The sequence below is a fragment of the Dipodomys merriami genome, unplaced genomic scaffold (genome assembly GCF_024711535.1).
Source record: "Dipodomys merriami isolate MVZ:Mamm:240054 unplaced genomic scaffold, mDipMer1.0.p SCAF_28, whole genome shotgun sequence".
NCBI classification, from domain to species: domain Eukaryota; kingdom Metazoa; phylum Chordata; class Mammalia; order Rodentia; family Heteromyidae; genus Dipodomys; species Dipodomys merriami.
This window is the reverse complement of record NW_027204270.1, coordinates 6,157,929-6,173,377: the sequence shown is the minus strand read 5'-3', so window position 1 is coordinate 6,173,377 and position 15,449 is coordinate 6,157,929. Positions and strand designations below refer to the sequence as shown.

The window sequence follows — 15,449 nt, the reverse complement described above, 5'->3', positions numbered from 1 at the left end:
CTTCCCTGAGCGGATAAAGATTTTGTAATTCCCCTGGGGCTCCTCTAGACAGAGGGTCAGGGCAGCCCACCCATGGGACAGCACTCAGCATTGTTGCTTGGATTCCAGCCATGTTTAGGAGTACGTACTTACACACATATACACATACCAAGGTTAGAGGAGTGTGTATTTGAGCAGCAGCCTCGCCATGTCTGCTGGGTACAAGTAGGTGTTGGATGTGCCTAAGACATAGGCCTACACCTTTGGGGTGATTCTGGCAGGTGAATGGTGGGCCCTCCCACTTCTTGGTCCACCGGGCCTCTGCTGGGCAGAGACCACTGTGTGACACCTTTTCTTTGCCTCCCTGTCCTCCTTGGCCCCCTCCCTTCTTTCTTTGTCTTTCAAGTGTATCCACTCCTTTCTTCTTTTTTGGGGGGTGGGGGTGGGGGCGGTCCTGGGGCTTGAACTCTGGGCCTGGGCGCTATCCCTCAGCTCTATCAGCTCAAGGCTAGCACTCTACCACTTCAGCCACAACACCACTTCCAGTGTCCACTCCTTTCTGTCTCTGTGTTTCCTTCAGCTTCTAGGAGTCCAGCCCTAGACCCCCACCTCTTGCAACTTTGATCAGGCCTTCCTGTCTCACATGGATACCTTGGCTATTAACTGTCATACTGTCTCGGTTTCTCCATTGAGCTTGGGATGTGGCTTCTTTCCAACCTTATGTCAGTGGGGCTGGCTGGGCTCCGCTAGGTACTGGGCATGGGTGGATACAACAGTGGATAGGAGGGGCTGGGAAGGTGGCTCAGTGGTAGAGCGCTTGCCTTGCATGCATGAGGCCCTGGGTTCAATTCCTCAGCACCACATAAGCAAAAAGAAAAAAGCCAGAAGTGGCGCTGTGGCTCAAGTGGTAGAGTGCTAGCCTTGAGCTGAAGAGCTGAGGGACAGCACCCAGGCCCTGAGTTCAGGCCCCACGACTGGACCCAAAAAAAAAAAAAAAAAAACAGTGGATAGGAGATAATGGTCTAGAAAAGCAGGGAGTTCTGTGCGCACTATCTCCTGGTCCCACAGTGACCAAGCAGACTTGGAAGCCAGGCAGGACCTAGCTTTGAACCAAAGGAGATCAATACTTGTCTGGGCAGGTTGCCTTTCTGAGAAGGGCAGGCTGCAGGGGGGCGGGGTGGGGGGAGCTGCAGCTTTGAGAAGCGGGCTGCAGAGTGCCAAGCCCGTTTCTTTCTCATTGGTGCTGTTCCTCCTGAGCATGCGCGTGTATCGATTGCCTTTCCTGGCTATGCTATGAAGTGATACATGGTCATTGCAGAAAATGGGGGAGAGGAAGAAGCCATGGAAAAAGTATAACAGATTAAACCCTGCTTTCTAGCTATAGCTGTTACTTATTACTTTTTCTTCAATTCCCAAATATATACCTGCAGGCCATACCCCTGATAAAATTATGCTTGCATTTGTGTCACAAAATTGGGACTGTACAGGATTTATTTTAGCATGTATTTCTTATTTAGGGCAATTATACTGTGTTCCGAAACAGAAAACATTTTAGTGATGGTATTATATGCAGCCAACTGACTGCCATAATTCACTGGTCACTCTTTGCCTGTTGCATCTCTGCTTCTCATCTCTGTTATTAATCACACTAATGGAAGCATTCATTAAGTTTCATTTTTGTGCCAAGTTTCTTGCCTAGTAACACATGAAGGTTATCCTGGTAAGTCTTCACCGTAGCCCTATGAAGTGCTGTCTTGGGCCCCACTGTCAGGAAAATTGGCCCAAAGAACCTATAACACATAGCCATAAAGCTAGCCAGCATGGGTTCCATACCTACACCTACTGCTGTTGTATATAAATCCTCATTATTTCAAGGTAGATTCAGGAATGGTTTACAGGACTACTTTTGTTGTTGTTGTTTTGTTTTGTTTTTGGTGCCAGTCATGGGGCTTAAACTCAGGACCTAGGCACTGTACCTAAGCTTTTTTGTTCTAGTCCTGTACCATTTGAGCTGGAGCTCTACTTCCAGCTATTTGGTAGTTTATTGGAGATAAGAGTCTCCTGGACTTTCCTGCCTAGGCTGGCTTTGAACCATAGTCCTTAGTCTCAGCCTCATGAATAGCTGGGATTCCAGGCATGAACCACCAGTGCCTGGCTGCACTGTGCTTTTTTTTGTTTGTTTGTTTTTTGTGCTGGTCCTGGGGCTTGAACCAAGGGCCTAGGTGCTGTCTTGAGCCTTTGTGCTCAAGACTAGTGTTCTACCACTTGAACTACAGCTACACTTCCAGCTTTTTGGTAATGAATTGGAGATAAGTGTTACACAAACTTTCCTGGCTGGGCTGGCTTTGAATCATGATCCTCAGATCTTAGCCTCCTGAGAAGCTAGGGTTACAGACATGAGCCACTCCACTATGCATTTTTTAAAATGTTATTAATTTACTTCATTGTTATTATAGAGGTAATGTACAGAGGGATTACAATTACATGAGTCAGGTAATGAGTACATTTCCTGTTCCCTCATTCTCTCCCAGTCCCTCCCTCCAGTCCCCACCCACAAGTTGTATAGTTCACATTCATCAATGTCCTCCACTATGCATTTTAAAGTAGCATAGGGAAGTGGCGCTGTAGCTCAAGTGGTAGAGCGCTCGCCTTGAGCTGAAGAGCTGAGGGACAGCGCCCAGACCCAGAGTTCAGGCCCCACAACCGGAACAAAAAAAAAAAAAAAAAAAAAGTAGCATAGTATTTAGGCCTTGTTTTGTTGGTTCCAGGGCTTGAACTCAAGGCCTTGTACTTGCTTGGCTGGGTTGCTTGCTTATAGCTATTGCTCTACCATTTAAGCCATACCTCCATCCCTGCATTTTACTGGTTAACTGGAGATGGAGTCTCTCACTTCACAGCCCAAGCTGGCCTCAAATCACAGTCCAATAGGTCTGTTTCCTGAGTGACTAGGATTACAGGAGTGAGCCACTGGTGCTTATCACTTTCTGCTGCCCTTTTGTTCTGGGATCAGGCCCCTGGTGATATCTTTCAAAGGCCACTCTGCTTCTTCTTTTTTTTTTTTTTTTTGGTCCCATTGTGGAGCCTGATCTCTGGGCCTGGGCGCTGTCCCTCAGCTCTTCAGCTCAAGGCTAGCGCTCTACCACTTGAGCCACAGCACCACTTCTGGCTTTTTTTCTTTTTGCTTATGTGGTGCTGAGGAATTGAACTCAGGCCCTCATGCATGCAAGGCAAGCACTCTACCACTGAGCCACCTTCCCAACCCCCAAAGGCCACTCTGTAGCCAGCCAGTTGCTTACACAATCATTGTCTGTTTCCTTCCTTCCTTCCTTCCTTCCTTCCTTCCTTCCTTCCTTCCTTCCTTCCTTCCTTCCTTCCTTCCTTCCCTGCTTTCACTCTGGGCTTGGGCTCTATCCCTGAGCTCTTCAGCTCAAGGTGATTGCTCTACCACTTGAGCCACAGCACCACTTCTGGTTTTCTGATGGTTAATTGGAGATAAGAGTCTCATGGAACTTCCTGCCCAGGCTGGCTTTGAACCACAATCCTCAGATCTCAGCCTCCTGAGTAGCAGGATTAACAGGCGTGAGCCACAGGCACCCAGCTTGTCTGTTTTGTTTCTGAGACCATCTTACTATGTTGGCCAGGCTGGCTTCAAACTGTGTGTAGCCAGGTTGACATTGGACTCAGAATTTTCCTGCATTCACAGTGCTGAGATTTATAGGTGTATGTCATCAGGGCTGGGAAGGTGGCTCAGTGGTAGAGTGCTTGCCTTGCACACATGAGGCCCTGGGTTCGATTCCTCAGCACCACATAAGCAAAAAGAAAAAAAAGCCGGAAGTGGCGCTGTGGCTCAAGTGGTAGAGCACTAGCCTTGAGCTGAAGAGCTGAAGAGCTGAAGAGCCAGGAGTTCAGGCCCCACGAACAGACCCAAAAACAAACAAACCAAAATGTGTGTGTGTGTGTGTGTGTGTGTGTGTGTGTGTGTGTGTGTGTGTATGTGTGTGTGTGTGTGTGTGTGTCATCATGCACAGTGCCTACAGGATTATTTGTGTGTGTGGAGCCTTGGATGAGCCTTTGTCCCATGTCCTGGAGCTAAAAGGTACTCTCTTAGACATGGTTCACTTTGTCAAGGAAGCCTCTTGTTGTTTTTCTGCCCAGAGACCTCTGTCTGGTCTGCCTCTGCTGAAGGACCTCTCTGGTCCTTGCCCCTGGGAGCGGTACACTGGCTCCCCAGGTCTGTCAAAGCCTTCATCTGCTCACATGCTCTCTAAGGAACTTCTGGGGAAAACCTTCCCACTGTGGTCACTGGACTGTCTTGGTCTCCCTGGCTTTCCTCTATAGAAGCCAGCGCTGCTGGGCATGCTCTCAGAGAGCCCAAAATAGGGCCCTTGGTCTCAGGAACCTGGAAGCTGTGGTATGGACAAGCCAGGAGGAACCAGGGCTTCTGGAAAGTGGCCCCCTCGTTCTACACTTCCTGGGTGACCCAGCTATGTTCATTACCCTGCTTGAACTTTGCAGTGCTCTGTGGGTGGAGGCGGTAGCCTGAACTTGCTCTGGAATTCTCCCAGGCTGTTTTCCAGACTGTTTTTTTACTCTGAGTCCTCTGTCATTCTCCTTGGGTCATCTAGTACCTCCACTGTCTCCCAGACCTCCATGAGAATCTTACCTTCCTGGAAAAAGTCTTCCTGATGCTCGGTGTGAGAGTTCTGTGGTGTCTGTTCTGTGCTCAGCTGTGCACATTCCAACCCAGCTTCTGGCTCAGAGTGGTACTTGTTCCATTAAATGCAGACCGAGCCTCATGGAGGCCAAGTTGCTCAGAGCGGCAACTCTGCAGGCAATGGGCTGACTGGGCCCCTTCCTCCCTGCCTTGGGTCCCGGCCCCTACACAACACAAATCGTCTGCTGCTGCTCTGGATCTCCTCTCCCCAGAGTGCCTTGGAGGCTTCTCCCACAGGCCCTAAGCAGAAACAGACTAGAGCTGAAATTACTGTCAGACCCAGGGAGAATTCCTGTTATGGGATGGGAAGCTAATCTTTTTCTAACTTTAATCAACACTTAGATGAGAATTACCTGTAACCTAATAACAAAAGTAAGGCAGAAATACCTATACATTGAAACAAGAAATCAACCTAGGGCTGGGAAGGTGGCTCAGTGGTAGAGCGCTTGCCTTGTATGCATAAGGCCCTGGGTTCGATTCCTCAGCACCACATAAGCAAAAAAAAAAAAAGCTGGAAGTGGCACTGTGGCTCAAGTGGTAGAGCGCTAGCCTTGAGCTGAAGAGCTGAGGGACAGCGCCCAGGCCCAGAGTTCAGGCTCCATGATCGGACCAAAAAAAAAAAAAAAAAAGAAATCAACCTAGATGTGGTATATAACTTAGGTCACTAAAAAAAAAAAAAAAAAAAAGAGCTGGGCACTGGTGGCTCACGCCTGTAATCCTAGCTATTCAAGAGGCTGAGATCTGAGGATCATAGTTCAAAGCCAGCCCAGGCAGGAAACTCAGTGAAACTCTTACCTGCTCAAAAAAGCCAGAAGTGGCGCTGTGGCTCAAGTGTTAGAGCACTCGCCTTGAGCAAAAGAAGCTCAAGGACAGTGCTCAGGACCAGAGTTCAAGCCCCAGAACCAGCAAACTAATTAATTAATTAATAATGGGAAATGAAGGCTCCTAAGCCCTGCCATGGCCCCAGTGAGTGATGGTACCTGCCAGGTAGCCCTGAGAATTCACACTTTAAACATTCACACTTTAAACACAGTGGGGCATAGTAGCATCTGTCTGTAGGACCAGCTAATCAGGAGGCTGAGATAGGAGGATTTCCTGAGCTTAGGAGCTCCAAATCAATCTGGACAGTATCAGGAGACCCTGTAGCTGAGCACTGGTGGCTCACGCCTGTAATCCTAGCTACTCAGGAGGCTGAGATCTGAGGATCGTGGTTCAAAGCCAGCCCAGGCAGGAAAGTCCATGAGACACTTATCTCCAATAAACCACTCAGAAAACCGGAAGTAGCACTGTGGCTCAACTGGTAAAGTGCTAGCCTTGAGCTGAGGGATATTGCCTAGGCCCAGAGTTCAAGCCCCAAGACTGACAAAAACAAAAAACAAAAAAACCCCAGAAGACCCTATGTCACATATATACAAACATACACACACACACACAAGAGAACACAATCTCCCAAGGTGATTCTGATATCCAGAACTTAACATTTGAAATAAGCCAGGACTTATAGGTTAGGTGCTAGGTGATGCTCTACCACTTGAGCTACACCCACAGCCTTGCTTTTTGTTGGTTATTTTGTAAATGTAGGATAATTTTTCTTCCCTAGCTGACCTCAAGTTATGACTGACCAGTTCTCAGCCTCCTGGGCGAGGCTGAGAGCAGCCACTGGTGTGGCTCTGGCGTGAGCCACTGGTGTCCAGCTCTACATCCTCTTTCTTTTGTGGCAAGTCAGTTTTCTATTCAAGGAGAGCTTATGTTTGAGATAAGCTCATTAAAATGAGGACAATGAGCATGTAGAGGTGGTGTGTGTGTGTGTGTGTGTGTGTGTGTGTGTGTGTGTGTGTGTGTGTGTGTGTGTCTGTCTGTCTGTCTGTCTGTCTGTCTGTCTGTCTGTCTGTCTGGGAGATTATGAATGAATAAGAGGGGCTTAGGAGGAACATTTAGATTAGAGCAAGGCAGGTAAAGCCTGCTGTGGCTCTACAGGTGTTACCTATGGTACTTTATGCTGAACAATCATCAGTTGCCACGTGCTCTTTATTACCTTCTGCAGGTGATAAACTGAGGTTAGATGAACAGGAACTTCCCCAAGTCAGGGTCCAGCCCAGGCTCAAGTTCCAGCCATTAGGTCTTGGTGATGGAATGCACTGAGGTAGACCAGGCCTGGAAGAGGCCTCTGTTGCTCTCTGGACCAGTCCATGAGGCCCAAAGGCCACTGCTGGGCACCCATGGGTGACAGCTCCGCCGGGTTGCCTCAGCCTTGCTTCTCATGGTTTCATAAATACCTTCATGTCAGCCGTGGAGCCCAGTGGGTGCCATTAAGCTTGGTGCTGCTCCCACTGCCAAGATCTTGGTGAATCAGTGGCTACTGTTCCCATAGCAACTAGAGTGTCATGCTGCCTCTAGGTGAAAACTATCCCCTGGGAACTTTGGGGCATCAGCTGAGATGTACAGAACACCCAGCTTGTTGCCCTGGGTTGCTAAAAACAGCGCATGCCACCCAGGGGGAGTTGGTGTGCCTGGGAGGAGGCCCCAGCCTCGTTCCCCTTGCAGGGTTTCCCTTCGAGAACCATCTGGAACCTGTTTTTCCAGGCAACATTTCCCCAGAGCTTGTAGCCTGGGCGTGCAACCTTGGGTAGCCAGATACTAGGTGGCATTCAAACAAGATAACGAGCTTGTGCGAGAGGAGCTGCTGCAGCCAACCAAACTCAAGGGCTTGGAGAAGGGGTGAAAGTGCCGAGAGCAGGACTGCCGTGCACATTTGGAACATGCGGTTCTTTGATCCAGCATGGCCTCGCCAGGCTGCTATGCACACTTAGAATGGTCTGTAGGCCTGGCATTTTCTAGGTGATTTGGAAGTTCTCGGCCAGTTTACTCCCTGTGCTGATGGTGACTCACAGAGGGCCCTCCTCAGCCCTGGGAATTTGGAATCTGCAGGTGTGTGTTTTTGAGCTTTCCAAGTCATCATTGTTATGCCGGCCAGGTGTAAGGCCCCACAAGCGTGCAGGAGGTCCATGCCACCAAGCGCCCCTCACTGGAACAGTCCTGTGAAGCTGTAGCCAACCAAGGGCATGCATGGGGCAGTGTTCATTGTCTTTTGGGATGGCAGAGCAAGGCTCTCTGTCCTCAGGACACAGGGTTATCATGTGACATCGGCTTGGGAGAACTCCTGGCTCCAAATCGTGTGTAAGCATCCATTGTGGCCTATACCACTCCTGCAAGTCCCCTTTCTCCAGTGACATTGCTTGAGGGCTGTGCCCTATCAGGTTCTCTCTGGGGCTGCAGCCTTCAGGAACTGTAGCCTCCCATCCCGTGTGTGTGTGTGTGTGTGTGTGTGTGTGTGTGTGTGTGTGTGTGTGTGTGTGTGTGTGTGTGTGTGTGTGTGTGTGTGTGTGTGTGTGTGTGTGTGTGTGTGTGTGTGTGTGTGTTGGCACTAGGGCTTGATTAGAGCCTCTAGCTTTTTTGCTCAAAGTTAGTGCTCTACCATTTGAGTCACACTTCTACTCCTGGCTTTTTGATGGTTAATTGGAGATGAGTCTCCTGGACTTCCCTGCCTAGGCTAGCTTCACAGCTCAATCCTCAGATCTCAACCTTCTTTTATTGTTGGTGGGTGGGGCTTGAATTCATGGCCTGGGTGCTGTCCCTGAGCTTCTTTGTGCTCAAGGCTAGTGCTCTACACTTGAGCCATAGTATCATTTCCGGTTTTTGAGTGGTTCATTGGAGATAGGAGTCTCATGGGAACTTTTCTGCCTGGGCTGGCTTCAAACCATGATCCTCAGATCTCAGCTTCCTGAGTAGCTAGGATTGCAGGCATGAGTCACGAGAGCCCAACAGCTCTCAACCTTTCGAGAAGCTAAGATTACTAGTGTGACTCACTGGTGCTGGCTTCCTTACTTTGGCTTTTTGGTGGTAATTGTAGATAAATGTTTCACACACTTGCCTGCCTGGGCTGACTTTAAACTGTATTCCTCAGATCTCTGCTTCCTGAGTAGCTAGGATTTCAGGTGTGAGCCACTGTGCCCAGCGGGCTATCCTTTTTCCTAGTGTGCATATTAGGAGACAGTGTAGCTCTGATCTCCCTGGAATCTCCTGGGAAGAGTAGAGGGCTCCCAGACTTCCCAGCCAGGCAGTGGATGTCCTGGCTGCGTGCACTGACTTGCGGGGCTGTCGCAGCTCCATGGTCTTCTTTTGTGGTGCTTTGCATCCCTCACACTCAGCTCAACCTGAGCCTGCATGGCCAGTAGGAACATGCTCTGACCGCGCAGGAAGCACATCGAGCTAGCTGGAGGATTCGTGAAAAGACTTTTGAGGGCTGGGAAGGTGGCTCAGTGGTAGAGTGCTTGCCTTGCACGCATGAGGCCCTGGGTTCGATTCCTCAGAAAAAAAAAAAAAAAAAGAAGGAAATGGAAAGGAAGAAGAGAAGAATAAAAGGGAAGAAGAGAAGGGAAAGAAAAGAAAAGGAGTGATCTCCACAAACTGGGGGACTTTGTCTAAACCATACTGCCCTTGCCCTGAGTTGGTCTGGCCAAGTGTGAATGCTGGCCTGAGCCAGACATTGGTTCTAACACGGCTGGTGTGAATTCATCCCCAGCTCACCAACAGACCAGTGACCCCATTGTCTGGCTCCCGCCTCCAGCTAGAGGCCAGCTTCCCTGTTTCTATGCTTCTGCATATTTGTCATTTTTCTCTCCCCAGTCATTTGCCTGGCTCCATTAAAAGAGCAAAGCTGGCATGGGGAGTGGGCTAGGAGGGCAGCGTGGGGCGCGCTCCCTGAGCTCAGGGAGCTGGCTCCTCCCAGCACTGCTTTCCAAGTGCACAGCATTGCTGAAGGGAAAGCAGAAGGTGAGTGCAGAGAGTAAGGCCCCTCCCAGGAGGCCTGGCAAGACTTACTGTTATACGTGACTAGGGCTGATCAGTTTCCCTTCTAAGAGAAAAGGCCAAGTACTACATAAAGGTGAAGGTATGGGTTCTGGAGCCTCTCGGTCTCATTCTCTCTCTGCCTCTTGATTCACTAAGCTGCTTCTTCCTTCTGAGCTTAGACTTCTTCAAGGTGTCCACATGCCATTTGTTTAGCTGTTTATTGCCAAATTGTCTTGACACTCTTGTCAAAAATTAATTGACTGCCAGGCATCAGTGGCTCATGCCTATAATCCTAGCCACTCAGGAAGCTAAGATCTAAGAACTGAGATTCAGAGATTCTTATCTCCAATTAAAAGTTGGTAGCCAGGCTTGATATAATCCTAGCTACTCAGGAGGCTGAGATCTGAGGATCACGGTTCAAAGCCAGCAAAGCAGGAAAGACCATGAGATTCTTATCTCTAATTAACCACCCGAAAATCAGAAGTGGTGTTGTGGCTCAAGTGGTAGAGCACTTGCCTTGAGCTGAAGAGCTGAGGGACAGCACCCAGGCCCAGAGTTCAAGCCCCAGGACTGACTAAAAAAAAAAAAAAGCCTAAAAAAGTTTGTGTGACTCTTCTCCAATGATCTGCACTTTCAGCTTTTTTTTTGGGGGGGGGTAGTTCGGTAGAGATGAGAGTCTCACAGACTTTCCTGCCCCAGGTGGCTTCAAACCATGATCTTCAGATCTCAGCCTCCTGAGTGAGTAGCTAGGATTACAGGCATGAACCTTGGTACCTAGCTAGATTTTTTTCTTAGTCATAAAGGAATGTTGAATTTTGTTAGATGGTTTTTCTGTAGCTATTAAGGTAAATATGATTGTTTTTACCCTTTCTTCCAATGATAGATCATATTAAATTAATTTACTTTAAGATATTAATCCATAGCTGGGTGCCGGTAGCTCACGCCTGTAATCCTAGCTACTCAGGAGGCTGAGATCTGAGGATCGAAGTTCAAAGCCAGCCCGGCAGGAAAGTCCGTGAGACTCTTATCTCCAATAAACCACTAGAAAACTGGAAGTGGCGCTGTGGCTCAAGCGGTAAAGTGCTTGCCTTGAGCTGAATAGTGCAGGGACAGCACTCAAGCCCAGAGTTCAAGCACCATGACCAACAACAACAACAACAAAAGATATTAATCCAGGGCTGGGAAAATGCGGCTTAGCAGTAAAGTGCTTGCCAAGCATGCATGAAGCCCTGGGTTTGATTCCTCAGCACCACATAAACAGAAAGTCGGAAGTGAAGTGGTGCTGTGGTTCAAGTGGTAGAGTGCTAGCCTTGAGCAAAAGAAGCTCAGGGACAGTGCCCAGGCCTTAGTTCAAGCCTCAGGACTGACACACTCTCTCTCTCTCTCTCTCTCTCTCTCTCTCTCTCTCTATAGAGAGAGAGAGAGAGAGAGAGAGAGAGAGAGAGAGAGAGATTTATATATCTATATATTATATCTATATATATGGATATATAAATATATATCTATATCTATATATACACACACACACACACACACAATCTTGTCTTCCTAAGATAAATCTCAACTTGGTCAGAGTATGGAATCCCTTTTTATATGTTACTATATTTAGTTTGCTAAGTTGAGCTGCTTTTTTTTTTTGTCGGTCACGGGGCTTGAACTCTGGGCCTGGGCACCATCCCTCAGCTCTTCAGCTCAAGGCTAGTGCTCTACCACTTGAGCCACAGCGCCATTATTGGTTTTCTGGTGGTTTATTGGAGATAAGAGTCTCACAGACTTTCCTGCCTAGGCTGGCTTTGAACTGTGATTTTCAGATCTCAGCCTCCTGAGTCACTAGGGTGACAGGCCTGAGCCACCAGCACATAATAAGTTGAACATTTTTTGTCTCTACATTTAGGAAAGATTCTGGTCTTAGGTTTTTCCTTTTTTTTTTTTTTTCATGGTGGTTCATTGCAGATAAGAGTCTCACAGGCTTTCCTCCCTGGGTTAACTTTGAACCGAGATCCTCAGATCTCAGCCTCCCAAGTACTAGGATGACAGGCGTGAGCTACTGGCGCCTGGCTCTGGTGTTCTTGTAGTGTGTTAGAGAATGTGGGCAGGAAGAACTGAGGCTCTTGCCCTATTGTGCTTCTGCTGGGAAGGGGCAAGTATAAGCTCTGAACACCAGTTAGATGGTTGGCAGGTAACTAGTGGAGAGAACAGAACATCATCTTGGAATGGGCTATTGGCCTGGAGGCAGAAGAGGGGCTGCAGTGCTTCTGGGACGGCCGAGAGAAACCCAAGGGCTCTGCCATCTGTTGGTCTTCAGAGGAGGCCAGCTCCAAGGCTAGAGTTGTGATAACTAATTCAGTTAACTTATGCTCTCTTTTTGGAAACAGACCCAAATTTCATAGAGAAGAGGAAAAATTATCATCCTCAACTTGAGGCTTATCAAGTTCATGGCCAGGCTGTCATGGCATGAGTATCTGGCTGTTCAGTGGTAAGGTTAGGTCAGAGAATACTCTGGAGGAGCTGCCTCCTCTTTGGCCTCAAAGGAAGGAGAGTCCTTGTGGAGAGGCCTGGAAAACAACACGTCCCTTAGGAAAGGACACAGGAGAGGCCACAGCTCTGCAGATGCTTTTTGTAGCTGCAGCAGTGCATTAAGAGACCCATGGCTTCCCAGCTTGTTGAGACAACCAGCTGGCCTGGGGGAAGGCTAGAGAGTCTTGTTCAACTTACCCGAGCCCCCAGATGACCTTGAGAAGGTTACTTCATTTGTGCCCTTAGAGCACCGGGCTGGCTCCAGATCCTAGAGCTCTAGCTTCTATTCCTCCTGCAGACTCACCATTCCCTCCTGGGGAGCCAGTGCTATTTTCGTGCCTGCAGCCCACGGCAGAGGCCCAGGGTCCCTGCAAGCCCACGAGGCAGGCAAGGAAGGAAGCGAGTAGGCTGCCGCCATTCACTGCCTCAGCAGTGTCTTCAGCCGCCACCTCCCCTGCAGTCTCACTCCAACTCCTTCCCTCCCCTCCAGCCGGGAGGCAGCACTCAGAGTCAGCGTCTGTTAGGTAATGCTCAGCTGCCATGCGGGGTATGATGTAATCCGGAGTCTGTGGTTGCTAGGACAGTTCTGCTTTCAGTGATACTGCGTGGTCCCAGGACTAGGGTGAGAACTGCATGTTCCCGAGAAGATGGGAAGGATTCGTAGGGCTTCCCAGACAAGGAGCCTCATCCTAAGACGCAAGATTGTTTGAGCTCTTCTCTAGAACCCATGTTTCTTTTCAGGAATAGAGGTGGAGCGCAGGGTGGGTGGTGACAGGTTGGTTCTCTTAGCAACACATTGGTGCTGCGGTGCCCAATGAAGGAGCGTCTTCGTGATGTCACATCCTGGCACTGGGCCCTCCTTCTGCAGAACCTCCTTAGGTGTCCCATTGCCTCTGTGTGGTGTGGCAATCCAGAGGAGAGACTTTCTAGAGGTATGGACATGGTGGGGTCCACATGCCAGAGACACCAGCACACACGCCTCACACCAGTCTACCTTTGAGTGGCCTTTCCTGTACCTGCTGTTCCAATCCACCCCTCCAGGGGGAACTCCTCCACTAACATAGATGAGCAGTATCAGAAAGGCCACAAACAACCCATTATCGTTTGGGGAGAGCTCGAAATCATTGTTTAGAAAAGGGGGAGAGAGCAGAGGGACAGGGAAACAGTGGGATCTGCAGGTCACTGCAACTTGCTGTAGCTGACTTCTCCTCAGGCAGGTTAGTATTTCCAGCTCTCTCCTTGTCTTATGAAAAGCAAGACAAAGGAAGTGATTTCGTGAGTGCTTGGACCAGACTCTCAGGATTAAGAAAAATAATAAGGATTGTGGATATCTTCTGTCTCTAGTGAGCCAGGCAGACAGCAGGCTGGAAACTTCCCAAGCTCCTTTGAACAGGTGTTGGCTTCGGGCAAAGGATAGCAGTTGCAAAGATGATTGGCTATTAAACATCACAGTGAAGCCAGGTGTTAGTGGCTCACTCCTGTAATCCTAGCTACTCAGGAGGCTGAAATCTGAGGACTGCAGTTTGAAGCCAGCCCAGTCAGCAAAGTTCATGAGACTCTTTCCTCCAATTAGTGGAGCTGTGTTCAAGTGGAAGAACACTAACCTGGAGCCAAAAAAAAAAAAAAAAAAAAAAAAGCTCAGTTCAAGGCCCTAAGTTCAAATCCCAGGACCAGTACAAGTGTACACTCTCTCTCTCTCTCTCTCTCTCTCTCTCTCTCTCTCTCTCTCTCTCTCTCTCTCTCTCTCTCTCTCTCTCTCTCTCTCTCTGTAATGGTTAAGATCCTGCAAAGGGACCAAACTCCTACTCCCCACCCCAGTGCCATACATACAGTTCTGCTTGGCTCTGCTTTAGAACTAAAGACCCTTGTTGTGGCCGACCTCTTAACAGGGTAGCCTTAGACAGGTTTCATCTACTGCCCTGCAGCCCTGCAGCTCTGCTTTGGCATTGTTGGTCATATCTCCTGGCTAGGTTACAGGGGAAACCAGAGGGTATTCCTTGTAAGCAAAGCACACCGCTACCTAGAAAACAACCATATTAGGCCAGAAGCCAGGGGGAGATGGGAAGGGGGGAGGATTCGTGCTCCAACAGGACCGAATCCCTTGTCTGACCCAATTGTGGCCAACACCAAAAGCCTACCAGCAATTCTTGTCCCTTGGTTTGCAGGTGCGGAGGATGTGGTGATGGCGTTTTCCAGGTCGGAGACAGAGGACCGGAGGCAGTAGCTCCAAGCCCATTGGAACACCCTGGAAGCTGTCAAGGGCCAAAAGATCTATGTGGCTCCTTGGCTGACTGAGTGGCAACAGACCACCTTCCCCCTTCCTGTGTTCCCCACCCCAGATCCCCTGCCCCACAGCCACTCAGTGGGGCTGGCATCAAGGGAGATGCTGGTGATGCATTTAGGATTGGCTTAAAGGGATGGACTCATGATTGGCTGCAAGAAGAAACCTTTTTATTTTTAAATCTTGACCAACGGAAACCTTTTATTTTTATTTCTGACTCTTTATTTAAAAAAAAAAAATGCGCCTCGGTATCTGGCTTCCCAGGAAGTGCTCCGAGCTCTGGTGCTTTATTTAGGTCATTTTTTAGGAATGTGAAGAGGCCCGATTGGCTGTTTTAACTGGAAAAGGAATATGATTGGCTGGCTAGTGGGACACGGTCTTTTCTTTGATTGGCTGCAGGTGTTCTGCTGATATCAACAGCTTCTCTATTCTGAATGCAGAAAACAGGGTTTGGGACTTGGTGGTTATATTTGACTTGAAAGAAGAAAAAAAAGAGAGAGAAACCAAATGAGCTTTGCAATATTTATTACGCAAAGAGCTTGCTGCTGCCTTCACGTGTTGCGTTAGTGTTAGAATTGGATAGGCATTCAGTATGTGTATTTGGTTTCCCATTGGCTCATCCCTGACTCCCGTTGCCATGGCATCACCTCCTTCTGCTGCTAATGTAGGGCCTGGGGGTCCACCTGGAGATGGCATGTGCTTTAGTGACCTCACCTGCCTCCAGCCCATGGACCCTAGGGATGCTGAGCTTGGTCCACAGCTGGAAAACACAGTCCTCATGGAGCTTTGTGTTGCCCTGAACCAGCAGCCCTGAGCTTAGCGGTGATCATGAGGCAGGATGTATGTGCATCAGCTCTGTGAGTTGGCAGCCAGCCCGTTTTCCCTCGGTGAGAATGGAATTGCGTAGACACTATTGGGCCCTCTGCAGCCAGCCCGTGCTGAGAGAGTGCCAGCCGGGCAGCTCTGTCCTCTGCTGTCCCTGTGTCGCACTCCCAGGCCTCTGCCTGGAGCTCCTTCTGGAAAGAAGAGCTGCTGCCCCTACTTGTAAAATCCCACAAGACTCTAGAGGTCATAGCAGGGGTCTCCCCAGGAGCCTGGAGCCCGCAC

At 49.1% G+C, this 15,449-nt stretch overlaps 1 protein-coding gene across 1 annotated transcript in view; it reads left to right on the top strand.

The window, feature by feature from the left end:
* The window catches only part of Ctnnbip1 (catenin beta interacting protein 1), a 59,971-nt gene extending 45,419 nt beyond the window's left edge, over window positions 1-14,552 (top strand). Inside the window, exon 4 of the mRNA XM_070037309.1 lies at window positions 14,227-14,552. Coding sequence (XP_069893410.1) covers window positions 14,227-14,285 — 59 coding nt within the window. The 3' untranslated portion in view covers window positions 14,286-14,552. The remainder of the gene's footprint in view (window positions 1-14,226) is intronic.
* The last annotated feature ends 897 nt before the right edge of the window (window positions 14,553-15,449 follow it).